Source organism: Ciconia boyciana, chromosome 4 (genome assembly GCF_034638445.1).
Source record: "Ciconia boyciana chromosome 4, ASM3463844v1, whole genome shotgun sequence".
NCBI lineage: Eukaryota > Metazoa > Chordata > Aves > Ciconiiformes > Ciconiidae > Ciconia > Ciconia boyciana.
The window spans coordinates 68,230,575-68,245,988 of record NC_132937.1 but is presented as its reverse complement, the minus strand read 5'-3'; the positions used below and the strand labels follow the sequence as shown (position 1 = coordinate 68,245,988).

Sequence of the window (15,414 nt, the reverse complement as noted above, 5' to 3'; positions counted from 1 at the left end):
GCTCAAAATGTATTATATATATTGACTTACAGAGCTTTAAATATTTAAGAAGTGTACTTAAGTCAAATCTGTACAACTTACTGTTGGTATCCCATGCCCTCAGATTGTTCCTTACATATGGCCACTACAAAACACAGATTCTTATTTTGAAAGGATCTCTACCTGTACTACCTGGACTACTTGGACTACCCTCCTGTCCACCTTAACTAGATAATTCCTGCAGGATATTCTTTCTAGACAGAAGTCAACACTACTCAAGTCAACAGAAAATAGGTGATATTCAGCCAGGATAAGTTGTATGGCAAATGATCTGCATACCTTTATTTACTTGAAATAATAAGTAGGACTAGAATTTCATAGATTTCTTTAGGCTGAACTCTCAATGTTAAATAAATGCTCTTAGAAAATATATTGCCATTTTCGCTTTACATCTTACTTTCAGTAACTTCCTGTTGTATTTTATTATGTGCTATTTCCAGTTCAAATTGTGTTGGGTTTTTTGTTCCCCACTCTCATTTGTTTATACATAAAACATCCTGTATTTCTGTAGGTTTTTATACAAAACCATCACATGACTCAATGTGTAAGTGCAAATGAGCAGTTAAAGTAATACCACGGATCACAGAGGCCTCTACGAAATAACCAGTGCTAAAGCAGACTGCAATTCTTTGTACACAAGGAAAGGGGGAACAGGCTCTAGACTAGTGCACAATATACACATTATATGTAGGCATTTAGCTTCTCAGTAGCTCTTTTTACAAGTTCAGTTAATCTATAGGTATCGGAGAGTTCAGAATTAAGCAACTGTACTAATTCCTTCACAACAAAATTTCACATGCATCCAAATATTCATTCAGGAGAGAAGGCTTGGAAGTTTTGTTCCAAAACCTGCAGAAGCTCTTCTGTGAGATTTCAGGTAATATTTCTTGTCAATTTGCTCTTTCACAGAAAAGGCAAAAAGCAATTGATTTTTTTAATTCTCCACGCTGTGAAACAGAAATAAAGGAAGTGTCCTTTGCAGGTTGTAGAAAAGGGAGCCGCATGGCTTCCAAAGAGGTTCTTCTGTGCAGAGGTCAATTTCATACTATTTTCTCTTCTTTGATTACAGTTAAATATGGAATTCAGTTATAGCGCTAAAGCAATACACTGCCTATTTTAAAAACCCACAATTTTATTTCACTCCTTTCTCCATTATGATTAAAATACCTATTTAAGATTACTATATTTTTAAAGCATTTAGGAAAAACATTTTTCATCTTTTTTTCCCCAGATTTTTTATTAGTGCCAAACAAACAAAGAATTTTAACCATTACTCTATTTTCCGTTTTCAGTCAGTTTGCCTGTTAGCTTGCATGCATTATTAAATTAAGCAGCTGGTAAATTTTATTTAAGATGCAGAAGAAAGAATCTCTTTCCTCTTCACATTCATGTTCATTTTCTTTCTCTCTACCTTTTCCCTTCCACAACCAGCTCTTTGCCACTATGAATGCAGAGAACAGCGACATACAAATGGGGCAGGAAAAACATATTAACAGTAGAATACAGTACTCCTTTTCAGGAAGATGTTCATTATCTCGAAGCTCTTACAAGACACTGAAATTCCACTTGAGTTTGTGGATTACAGTACTTCCTCAGTTTTTGTTACTCCTGGTGTTTGTGCTATAGATAAAACCTATGATACGTGCCTTGTCCATTCACCCGCTTTTTCATTTAAGCAAGTATAATTGCTCATAGTCAAGGAAGAAGGCAATTTTTTATTTTTCTTTTATTTTTTTTAACCACTGGACTTGGTTTTAACTACATTTGCTGGAGAAGTTTGCATTTAGTTCCTGAATCTGTGCTGATTCAGTCAGCACAGTACCATGTCCAAATGCAACAGTTAGACTGTCAATGGATTAAGGACTTTATCAGAGGCATAAACTTTCTGCAACCATTTTTCTTCTAAATAACTAGTACTTGGTGCCACCTAGTTTACCTGGAAAGCAAACTTTTAGTCTCTTAAGTATTTTAAGGAATTTGGATATGATTTAGCAACACCTAGACAGAAGAGAGGTTCCATCATTTATTCAGACCCAGCCCACCCAGCAGCTCCCTTCTGAGTAAAACTAATATGGTGTTTGTCTTTTGACCCTTGGGCCTCAAAATGCATTCATCACACGCAGTATGTCTGTGCCTTGTGTCATTTATTAATGCTTCTTTAAATTAAGCTAACTGTGTCAGCAGACCAGTGGTTAAAAATAACCACTGCATTATTCTTTCACAGTTTTGTAAGTCAAAGATGTCAAGTAATAGTAAATTAATGGCAGTAGCAGCAGGAAATGAATACCTTCCGGAAACAGAAAAGGTGTCACTGAAGCCCTGAAGTGAACAAAATTTTAAGATCTGTTGATTCCATTGATTTCTTTCAATTCCAATCCTATGGTTTTAAAAGGATAAATAAATGTCAAGCTCTGCTGAAGTCTGAAAAGCCGATCCCAATTACACAACACAGTGCAGTGCTTGTCCAGTGAAGAAAACACAAATGGTATCACTATGAAAAGTAAGATCCTGCAAATCTTTGAATCACATGCACTATCTTGCTTTTCTGTGCTAATATCAACCCTAATTTGTGAGGGCTTATATGTTAACTATTCTAAGTCACATTTAAATGTAAAGAGAATAAGTATATTCAACTTCAATGTTAGCTTAAACACATATAGACACACTATAGGCCTGATGCTTTTTTTGGTCAGTATCACCTTTTGATGAAAACCCAAGTTTGTTTTAATATATCATTAGTGTTTTGGAACTGAGAAAAGTCAGAAATGACAAAAGTATTTTCTTAAAAGGTCATATTTATTACTTGCTTCCTAAATGCTATTTTAAGATGTAAGACTATTTTTTCTGAAAATACAACAAACTTGACATGAAGCATATTTTTATTTACTTTTTTATATCTTTCACAGTCAGGCTAAGCCACACAGGAGTTTTAGCATTATTAATTATCCATTTACTCATGTTTTTAAACCCCAACCACATTAACACAATAAACTTTTTGCCATAAACAGAAAATTAAATTAGTAACTCTTTAGATACAGTTCTGTACACAGAGGTTCAATATGCTACAGATTAAGTAGAATGTTTCCATGTGTCCATAGGCTTGATAATATCTGGCAAGTGAAAAAAGGTTCTTCGCTTTTGCAGAGTTTTCTCTGTAAAACGCCTGCAGGATTTGCACAGCTAACTTTAAACATGTACCTTTGAAAACACAGCCAAATTCAGCTTCCCTTTCTGATGAGTGGATTGCTTCTCAAAAAACTCTGAAGAACCAAAAAGCTCAGGAAAACAAATCCTCTCAGATTTTATACACCAATTTTGGAGAGTACACTTTTTATTTACAATGGTAGTAATAACAATTAGCCAAATACAAATTTTCTCTTGAATTCTACCTATAAGATGTATGGGGAGTTTCTTTGCAATGGATTTGGCATGTGGTAACTAAAAAGTAAAGTGGTCGCCAATATGATTTTTTGGGATATTATCTCCTGTAACAGCTACATGTTCTTAACAAGGTCGGCAATGGTAGCAGGAAGAACCACCTTCATATTTTCAAAAGCTATTCAGCCAGGACTATTTTCTCTCCTTAGTGCAAAAAATTAACTGTCTGAAGGGAAAGGGTGTAGCTCAGAAATGGACTGTTGAGGAATGCAGGGAGGAACTAAGAAAACGTCCAACACAGGATTTCTGCCATTATGCTATTCCTAAGGCTGTGTAGCAATGGCAATAAAGTACTTTCAAGTGGAACATTTAAGGTCCTCCTGCCTGAATTCTTGGGAAGAGGGATGTCTGAACAGCTACAATTCCTGTTTAAGCAATGACTGAATAGAAACCGTTGAGGGGGATGGGACGGGACCCAAAACCAAACAATTTGAATTTTGATTGGTTTTGCTTCTCTAATTTTTGAAAAGCTGTTCATGGTAATAATGAAATAACAATACTACCGTAATGTTCTATACAAACATATTACTCAGAGAACATAATTAATCCTAAAAAGGTGCTAAAGAGCCATTTAAGATACATTAAGATGGCAAAGTGCACATCCTGTGAAGAGTAGGAGCAACTTCATACTCAGTCGTTAAATCATGTCATAATCTGACATCTAACGCATATTGAAATTATGACCTATTTTCCAATAGTAAGGCTTGAAAGTTCTACTCATTTCAACTTGTTCATATCAACCCCCGAACCAGGCTATCTGCTGATGTAAGCATTCACTTCAAAAATGCCAAGCATTCAAATTATGGACTGAGTCTGGTCTAATCGATATGTGCAAAGACACAGTTTTACTGAATACCAAGGGGTTTTGTGTTCCTTTAATAAAAGTCACTGTAAATATGATGTCATCAGCAGAAAAAAAAAGCACTGAAAAGCATTAGCCAGATCCCTGTATTTGTTTCTAAAACCCTCAGAGAAAATACTTAATGCCAGTCTCATCTGACCTTTCTATTTCATGAAATGAAGCCTCTTCAGTTAGGAGTTACCACACTTGGAGAACAACTGTTTCCTGAATTGCTAATACTCCTCTCATTACAATTTTTGTAGCACACTGCCCAGAGCTCCATCTTGACCCCTTTATTTTCTTCTTCACAGTTTGCCTCTGTGCAGCTGTACCTGCTATTGTTATTGCAGCTTCTGTCTATGCACAACTCACAGATCTACTGCCCTTTACTCCTTCTATTTGGATTAAACTCTCCATTCACCTTTCTCTGCCAGGATGAGTTTGGCACAGGAATTTTAAGAGTTAATTATATTTCCTTGCAGTGTTGCAGTGTAATAGCAAGTACCTCAGTCCCAATTTCTCTGTCCAGCATACCCCTTGGCTCCCTCCTAGAGTTTCTACTTTAATCGACTGTCAGAGGCTTTTTTGACCCCCTGTGAACAACACTGCTGTATCGCTTTTTCTTAAAATTTTCAAACCTAGCTGTAGTGAAATCCTGCAGCTTATTTCTACACACTACGACCGCTAATGTGGAGTTTGGAAAGGGAAACAGTGTCTCCACAGTGTGAAGTGCTACCTCCCGTCCCTTCCACCAGTACAGTGGTCTGATAATCCAGGACAGAGTAGACAACATGCTATCCACCTGCAAACACCACAGGACTTAGGTCAGGACAAATTACAAGTAGTCAGAGCTTAAAAGGGATTGTCGCGACTGTTGGAAGTAAAGGCAACGATTTTGTGGAACAAAGAAACTCTTCATCTCTCCTCTTCCACACAAAAAATCTAACTTTTCTTCATCTGTCTGTGCCTTACTATTATCTTGTAACATCACATGCAAACTCTTGCTGACATAAATACAATCAGATCTTCCTATATAGTAATAATATGCCAAAAATGTAGCAAAAATGATGGCTATTTAAACTTCCTTTGTTCACCCATCACACAAAGTAGACTACCACATTGTTCTATGCTTCCCAGTGGAATTCAGCAATGATGTTAACTGCATAACTTAAAAATATTTGCCACACAGAATAAGCTGGCAGAAAAAGAAAACACAGTATTGTGGGCATGGGTGCTAAAGAGCTCTATTGATCTCTCACATAATTTAAATGAAGCCCCAGAAGCTATGCCAGGATTAGTTTGGCAGAGAAATTTTAAGAATTCATTGTATCTGGACAACATCTTCATCATACAAAGGAGTTTGACCTGGAGATTGTAGGCATTGTCACTTGGAGAAGGCAACGTGCATGCCGTCAGTATGCTGCTTCTGTTTATGACATTGTTATGAAAAGAATGTCTAAAACATACTAATCACTTCAGGATGAACAGTAAAACATAAGCTGTTATACACAGAGAGAGGGCTATTTTTGACATATAAGGAAAAGCACAATCAAATATTTCTCCTTAGTATAATTTGGATGCTTTAAGCAGTGTAAGCACAGAAAAACAGGAAAACAAACATTTGAAATGAAGAAAAATGAAGGGATTTATTGTTGCTTAAAACTAATCTAAGTATTTTAAATAAAATAGCTGCCTTTGCTAAGATAATGTTGTGAGGAGTCCCACTGAAGTGAATTTGAGCTAATAGCTTCAGTTGTCGTTTCAGGTCAACCATACCACTGTGTAAATGAAAACTGACGTTTTCAAAAAGTTGTTTCATCAAGTTTTATTTTCTAAGAACTAAAAATCTTACAACATCTTGACTTTCTCTCAATTTTTCAACTCAAGTTCATAGAGGACTCTTACCAAGAACTGTTATGGAGGAGACCTGAAGTAGAAATCCAGCCAAACAACTGACTTTAAGCCACTGAACTCTGATGCAGTGTAGGAGAAAGCAGCACTAAAAATAATGTTGCAGTACATGGTGCTGCGGAGAAGACTGAAAGAGAAGGAATAGGGAAATAAAAATGAGAAAAGGGAGACATTACCTAGCCTCTTTTGAAGCAGTAAAAGAGTAACTTTCCTGAAATCTTTTATAACACCATGAGCAAGAGAAGCTGCCTGAATCAGGATGTTTTTCACAGAATCACAGACTGGTTGAGGTTGGAAGGGACCTCTGGAGGTCATCTCGTCCAACTACCCTGCTCCAGCAGGGGCACCTAGAGCAGGTTGCCGAGGATCATGTCTAGATGACTTTTGAATGTCTCCAAGGATGAGGGGACTCCACAACCTCTCTGGGCAACCTGTGCCAGTGCTTGGCCACCCTCACAGCAAGAAAATGTTTCCTGGTGTTGAGAAGGATTTTCCTGTGTTTCCATTTGCACCCATTGCCTCTTGTCCTGTCACTAGGCACCACTTAGAAAGAGCCTGGCTCTGTCCTCTGCACACTCTCCCTTCGGGTATTTGTATATACTGATGGAACCCCCCTTGAACCTTCTCTTCTCCATGCTGAAGAGTCCCAGCTCACTCAGCTTTTCCTCAGAGGAGAGATGCTCCAGTTCCTTCATCATCTTCACGGCCCTTTGTTGGACTCTCTCCAGTAAGTGCATCTCTTCTCTTGCTCTGGGGAGCCCAGAACTCAACACAGCACACCCAAGTGGGGCCTCACCACTGCTGAGGAGAGGGGAAGGATCACCACCCTTGACCTGCTGGCAATACTTTTTCTTCTACAGCGCAGGATACCATTAGCCTTCTTTGCTGCAGGGGCACATTGCTGGCTCATGTTCAACGTGGTGTGCACCTGGACCCCCAGGTCCTTCTCTGCAACATCGCTTGCAAGATCATCAGCACCCAGCAATACTGGTGCCTGGAGCTGTTCTTCCCCAGGTGCAGGACTTTGCACTTCTCCATGTTGAAATTTTTGAGGTTCCTCTTGGCTCATTTCTCCAGCCCATCAAGGTCCTTCTGGATGGCAGCGTGACCCTCTGGCACACCACCCATTCCTCCCAGTTTGGTGCAAACTTGCTGAGGGTGTCCTCTGCCCCATCATCCAGCTCACTAATGAAGATGCTAAACGGGACAGGACCCAGTATCAGCCCCTGGGGTACAGTGCTAGCCACTGGCCTCTAACTAGACTTTGCGCTGCTGATCACCACCCTCTGAGCCTGGCCATTCAGCCAGCTTTCCATCCACCTCACCGTCTGCTCATCCAGCTGGTACATCAACATCTTATGGGAGACAGTGTCAAAGCCCCTTCTCTGAATTACCTAACAGAATGTCTTACTAACACATACATACACACAAACAAAATCCTGCTACTGTATGCTTTTTGTTAGTCTGTAAATAGGGAATTAAAGTAGAAAGTTCTCCAGCACTACAGGGAGTCACCTATATAAAAATTTGGAGCGGATCATTCTAGTCAACTTCATCACTTTGCTAAGAAGGCTTTTAACTCTGTCACAGAGATCTGCTTATGCATGCAACACCTGCAGTATCCTGGCTGCGCTGTCTCACATGGATTTTGGAAGCCACAAGATATGGGCACACAGAGCCAGAACAGTACACAGTCACTTTGTGAAACCAGAAAACAAACAAGACCAAAAACAATCTACCACCCAAAATTACCTGAACCTCTGTTTATCCCCAGACTGACTGGGGACCAATTGATCAAAAAGGATTTTGCTCTCTTTGTTATGTATTCCATTATACAGAGCATAAGCAGAAGTCAAAGCACTGTGGTGATGTACAGCATGTGATTTCAGCCCCGATACTAACCTTACTCCGCACTGTTAACAGATGTAACGCTCTGGGGAAAGGCGACGCAGACAGCAGGGCCGTGCTTTGGCGGGGCCCGGCCTGCCCCCTGGCTGGGCCTGAGCTGGCCCGGTGGCCGCGCAGCGGCTCCGCTAGGCAGAAAGCACAGGCGCCCCGAGGAAGGGCATAGGAATCGCTCCCCGAGGAAGCGCAGGCCCGCAGCTTGGTGGTCTCCCCTCACCTGCACGGAAGCTGGGTAAGGATACCTGCCTGGGAACTGCGTGATACCTATGAGGTAGACTATAAGGAATTTTGGAACAGAAGCAGAATAGTCCCCACTCGCAGGGTGGGGTAATTGTTACCCACTTAGTAAGTGCCTTATCCTAATACACTTCACTTTGTACCTCGGACTTGGAACCTTATTCCTTCAAGGGGTAGATAGCAGCAGAGGGCCTGACCATGACACAAAATGGTGTGGCGACCCGGCTCCAAGGATAACAGGGTAGAGGTTTATTAGGCATGGGATCACGCCCCCCGCGCCCATTTGACAATGCTTGGGTCCAAGACCACTGGTCTGAGTGGGACCAGGTGAAAAGCCCCCTGGACTTGGCACAGGGAAAAGTTAAAGATGGAAAAGGTAAAGGCATCATCTGTAAGATGTTGGGTGCATGCTATCATGCCAATTGTAATGAAAAGAAACGGTGGGAAGACAAAAAGAACTGCTTGCTCAAATTGAAAGGTTACAAGAGAAGGTGCAAAGGCAAGAGATGCAGCTGATGATGCAAGGTCTAACTTTACAGAAACATAGAGAAAATGAGAAGAGTTTAGAAGATAAAGTAGTACATATGGTCACTGCCAACTTGGAAAAACAGAGTGGGACTGCGGATGCCCTTAAAGTGCACGCCCTAATATGAGATCCCGAGCACTGGGATGGGGACATTTGGAACAACCCTGATGGGGAGCCAGGTGACTGGCCAGACGATGGTGATGATGCCATGCAAGGAGTCTTCCCCGTTACCAAACATCAGATAGGTGGCGGGACAGATGGGAGACCTCCCTGGGATGTAGTTAAGACCACTGCCTTTCCCCCCTTTTATATGGCCAAGCTACAGAGGGAATTTGGTAAACAGCCTAATGAGTCTGCAATCAAGTGGGTCAAATGAGTTCATGAGATGGGAGGTGACTGAGTATTTTTGATCAAGAGGAAGCTCAGGAGGGAGGCTGGGGAGCTGGTGCCTTTCCCAGAACAGGTCTGGGAGCGCCGTGTTTCCTGACTGCCTGGGCAGGAGGTGTCCCTAAACTGGAGCAAGGAGAACAAACCACTTATTCGTGCTCACTCTGCTCAGGAATTGGCTAATGGATGAGTGCAGTTGGCTGTTGAACAGTCTGTTGATCAAGGGGACGCAGTAATGACAGGGAAGCTTCAGACTCACCATTGTATCTGATCCCGAACCTCGATAAATTAGGACTGCTCACACAAAGGTTGGGACCCAGCCTTAAATTAGTCTTAATTAATACTGCCCATGCAATGCAAAACGGGCAAAACAATTGGGGATGATTCATAAACCAACTGACACAGAAGGCTAGGACAACAGGGTGCGATGAAGATGTCACCTGACCAAAACCCCCAAAAGAGGCTAAAACCCTCAAACAAGGTTCTGCAGGACCTCGGGTTAAATCCTCAAGTGGGACGTGAGATGAGAAAGACCTCATAACCAGGCTGTGGAGGGAAGGTTTAGACCTAGGTTTGTCACTAGAGTTAATGCATAAGAAACCCACTAGCAGTTTTAGGGGCCATGGTCCAAGCTGCTCGTGAAGCTGTCCGACATGGCAAGGATGCAGACTGCCCATCCACCAACCTGTTTTATAAAGAAGCCAGAGAGGCTCTAGATGCAGTTCAGTGTGCTACCGCCCCACTGGCAGAAAACTAGTAGTGCCCATACCCTGTCTGGTGTGCCAGGTACAGCAGCTTAAACTATTCGAGTGGGACACCAAGTGGCGTCCACATGTCATTATTGGCCTGGGCCCTAACACATTCCCTGTAACATGTTTGATTGACACTGGAGACCAAATTGCTTGTTTTCCTTCTGCCTTAATGGTAACCCTGGGTATCTCTCCCTGTGCATGTGTTCACGTTCAAGGAGTGGGCGGCCAACCTCTCAGAGTGCCCACTGTCTGGGTGGTGTTGCACCTTCCTGATGAAGAGACATTTTTGAGTTAAAATTTCTTTTGTTCCTGACCTGAAACAAGTGCTACAGCTCCACAAGCCTGACTGGGGAAGCCGCCTGTGGACAGCCCTGGCCAAAATAAATTTCCACTGGGGCATATGTGGTCAATCTATTGGCAAGGCTTTTCTGCCTGGACTGCCCTTGCTGAGCCTATCAACTTGCCCAGGAGTGCCTTGAGACCTGCAGACTGGGCAAGCAGTATCTTTTAACCACCCTACCGAGGGGCTTAAACAAGGCCTCCTTTTCAGCATGCATAATAACATCTGGAGCATTCAGACTCCTGACAGCAAGACTGTAAAAATTCCCCACAAGTGCATCCAGGGGTAACCATCCAACCTTTCCCCACTGAGACCATTTTCTTTTCTGTTCTGCAGAATGTCATGATCAATTCACGACTCAGAACAGCATAATTTAGTTCACCTGCATGGTACACGGTCCTTGTATTCCCCTGAGGCCACATTACCAGCACAGGGGAAATACTGGGTGGTGTTGATTTACTGGAGGGAGTGGAGAGGTTTGCCCCTAGTGACCGGATCAGTACAGGTTCATGTACATTTTTTGAATTTTTGATGCACCTGTTTGGCATGCAGCTCTGTAGCTCTAAAATGGAGGCAGCAAATGACACTACCCCCAGCAGCAGGCTAGATGAGGCTCTATTCTGGAAGGGCTTGGTGCTGGTAGCAGATGGCCAACCAGCTGCATTTAGAGCAGTGTCGGAGGCACCTGAACCATGCCAATATGAAGTGGCTTGGCCTCTTTTTCCTGACAGTCATCAATGCAGCCCCACAGACAGATGCTTCCACTCAAGGAGGGCTTAAAAGTAATGTAGTCTTGCAAATGGTAATGGATTTTACACGAGATGTGGGCATTGATGATGGCTGGTTTTCTGCCTTGTATTGTCACTCCAACATCAGCTGAGAGCTCGCCTTTACATCTTTATGGCTCAGGCATTGACATATCAGAATTAATAGCAAACATTTCCAAAACAGCAGTTCCCCTCAATATCACTGAAGGTGTCCAGGTGTGTTGTATACCTCTACCTTCAGGTCCCATGCGCTCAAGCCTAAACAACAGTGAAAGCTGCCTGGAAGGGGTAGATGGTGGGACCACCACCAACACCACTCACACTTGGGACTGGGATTGGACCACCTCAAGCAGTGGATTTAATTAACGCACTTTAATGCATCAAAGCCTAATGTCTCTGTCTCCTATACAATGCAAGATTGTGGTATGGCAGACCCAGGCAAAACATGCAACGGTATTCTGTGGGACATTGATTGATTCAATTTAGAAGCAGTAAAACTGCAACTCCCACACTCGCTTCAAATTCCTTGGTTTCAAATACAAGATGTTTCCTGGTACATCCAGTTAGGAGGAAAACGAAATCTAAGCAAGTGGGCCCACGCAGTGAATTACTCTAAGGTCCAAGAATTTAAACTCATCAACCCACCTCAGGAGAAGTGGGCCCTCTGGTCTCATACTATACATCAAGCTTTATTCTTGTGGGAAAAGAATACTTCCATGGTGGTATGGACACCCCCGGGTATGGTATGGCTGTGTAGTGATGAATATGCCTATCCCAACGTTAATTGGTGGAAAAATGAAACCTGGGAAAATGCCTATCAGCGAGCCACCTGCACCCTAGGTACCATTCTATTTTGCCCTAGGAAAGGGATGCCCCATATGTTGCAGCCCTTAACTGGGCATAACTATCAGGTAAAGCGAGAAACACTTGGGAAGAAAGAAGTGTGGGTCAATGGCTGAAATCTATGTCAGCATGGGTGGCTGACTGGTTTATTCCAGATAGCAACATTAAGACTAAATCATCATCAGAGATACCTTCGTCCAACTGGGATGTCTGGCCAACAGCATCAGAACATCCTTCACATTGGTCAACACACAATTGCAAGCCACCACCAAGATGATATGACAAAACAGACTGGCACTAGATGCCCTCTTGTTCAAACAAGGTGGAGTGCGTGCACTCATCAATGCAACAACAGACTGTTGTACCTCAGACTCTGAACCTCATTCCTTCAAGGGATAGATAGCGGCGTAGGGTCTGACCGCGGCACCTACTTGGTTTCCATTGCTTCTGGGAAGGTTCTAAGACAACATAGCCTGCAAACCGACCATGTGCGCCAGCCTGTAACAGAAAAGTAGTACATTCTCCTTCGGGAGTTCTAGTATCCTTATGCAGTTTGTTCTAAAATTTAGCCAAGCAGCTACAGCAGAACAGATACCTATCTTTCAGGACAGGTGGATTGCAGTAACAACAGAAAGGAGGAGCAGCAAGCCTCTTAACATCATGGAAAGAGATATTGCATAAGGCAAGAAGGCTTTCCCGTTTCTCAAACATTTTATGAATCTAAACATAGAAGACTGCCATCCTTCCTTACTCATGCATTTCTTCTAGCTCTGTATAAATAATCCAAACAGAGCATCCAGAAGGTTCACTATGTGCTTTATCTAAACGATGCAATTAAAAAAAAAAAAAGGCCTCTATAATAACCCCCAAACACTTCAGAAAGAAGTCAACTCAGTAGCAAGAAATAGTGAATTTTTCAGTAGAATTAATGAAGTATATATTAGTTAAGGGCTACAGCAACATAGGCCAGTTGCCTGATTGGTGCTCTACTGTAGTATTTGATGGCTGCAGTCAACAGATATTCTGACCTTTTCATGCTCTGTATTTACGGCTTCTTGATTGGCATTCATTTTTTCCAGGCACTTGAGTTTTGCTCTATATGTATGCTAGCTAAAATCTGGAAGCAGCAAAGCATATCCAAATTTTATCAAAAGTAAGACAAAGAACACACACAAGGAAAAACAGTGATTTTGTCTTAAGTGGACGCAAGGTTTTCAAGATGCATATGAGCCACACAACAGTCATGCACAATTTAAACCAGAAGGCTTACCTTGACATGCTCCAGTGCGAATATTAGGGATGAAGCCACGACGGCATGGCTGAGGCTGAGCAGGGCACATTTCACAGGGGTGACCCCATGCACGCCCAATGGTTGCACAACAGAGGGTTTTTGTGCAAACAATTCCAGTTAGCTGACCCTGACACATCTGGTTGTTAACTTGTGTGAAACATGGGCCTGTTCTGTAATCTGAAAAAAAGGAAAGATCACTGTATTATACAACACAGTGTACTAGTAACTATAGAAGGAATCAACTTTTAATCCAGTAGATACCTATACTAAGAAAAGTCCAAGAGGACCTGGAAATTTAAGTTATGTTACTGCTTACAGAAGTAGCATGACACCTTCCACTGAAGATAATGATTTTCACAAGGTTATCTCATTTTTCAATTTATTTATTTCTGATAGATGCAAGTAGTGAAAGGCAGCTATACCCAAAACTGATCTGTGCATTGACAATGTATCCAGTAAAATCCATAATAAGTGAAAGAGTTTTACAAACAAGAGCAAACAATCAAAAGAGCAGATCAGATTAAGCAAACAAGGACTGGGAACTGCTTTTCTTGTTCCTGAGTTACTTCATGGTGATTCATGGGAGGGAACTACAGACCACAGCAGCCACACATTTGTTCACTCCACAATGATCAAGGTCCATGCCAGCGACTGTCACTGAATCAACGTTCCTGCTGGAATGCTTAGTGCAAAACAGTGCTACCTACAGAGGACTAATTGGAAAACCACCATTTATTTTCAGAGGAATAACTTGAGATAATACAACCTATTCAAGCAATATTGAGTACACTGAATACAAACTATACGAAAATATACTTGTAGTCAAATTCCTGTAAATAGTTAACTCATTAAGGTTCAACCTGTATAAAGAGAAAGATTTTTTTGACCTTATGAGGCAACACAAACTGAGAACAGCAATTAACCGAAATTCTCTAGGAACAAATGAGAAACAGATGGTTGCTCTAAGCCAGATTGCATATCCTTATGGAAACTTTAAGGGGGGGGTGGTGGGGGAGAAGAAAATGCAAAGTTTCCACTCAGACTCAGTCACGTGACAGAAGGTGTAATAGTGGGGTTACGGCTGTTCTCCTTGCTATCCTGTCCTATTCTCCTTTTTTTCCTACTGAAAACAGACTCCAATAGTGATATGTGGGTCTTCTGCACATTTTCATTAGTGTGCAATTGGTCTCACAGCCAAGCTACAAATGGGACAATTGATGCCTTCTAGAATTTGATACTTTCACCCTGAAGAATAAAAATAAGAGCTTTGACATGTTTGGAAAGGGACAAAATGGACTTCCCAGTGAGACCTCATATTATCTTTGCACTAAGACAAAAGGCTCATAAAGTAAAAGTTAGCTCAAATAGAAATAAATGTTCTGCTCCCTACCTTTGATAAGGTTCATTCAGGTATCAGTCTGGGAAAGACTTTTGCACAGAGTTATTTATACACATTGGCAGTTAATTTCAACTGGGCTGTTCACTTTAAATAAAGTTAAGCAAGCACATAAGTATCCACAACAAAAATGCCTAACAATAAAAGGAGATTAAAAGATCTTAAATACTTGGTAAGGACTATGAATTTTAATCTTTCTTGATTTTCATTAAAAAATAATCTTCAGTGTTATATATTTGAGCTTCCACTGTGTCCATCAAGCCACAAAGACAGCACTTTTAGTAAAATATGTACATTAGAAAAAAACCCTGTCCATTAGAAAAAGGTTTCAGTGATCTTTCATCCAACATACTGGAAGACAAGCAGCTTTACAATGGTCTCAGTTTAATTACATCCAAGGCCCTTGCCAAATCAGAGAGAGCTGAATTTTTAACATAAAATACAGATCCTGATGACTGATAGCAGAAGACAGTGATCTCATCAAGCTATAGCCTCATATGAGAGTGACAAATATTTGAAACACAAACTCCAACCATCAAAGATTTAAATTCCAGTAACCCACTGTAATCTCGTCTGGATTTTAGTTAAGGGGTAAGGATAAGGAAAAGACTCCATCACAGATTATGACTGTATACCTCTTTCATATAAAGTTTACTCAGTTGTCACAAAGATTGAGGGGAATATGTGATGGACTGCATTTAACCTGCAAATCATCAGTAATGGTCAGCCTGCTATCAGAAG

General features: G+C 41.5%; 1 protein-coding gene across 1 annotated transcript in view; it reads right to left on the bottom strand.

Annotated features, from left to right (window-relative positions):
* FBN2 (fibrillin 2) overlaps nt 1-15,414 on the bottom strand; it is a 180,750-nt gene that overhangs the window by 122,767 nt on the left and 42,569 nt on the right. Inside the window, exon 6 of the mRNA XM_072859710.1 lies at nt 13,257-13,454. Within this exon, the coding sequence (XP_072715811.1) occupies nt 13,257-13,454 (198 nt within the window). The remainder of the gene's footprint in view (nt 1-13,256; nt 13,455-15,414) is intronic.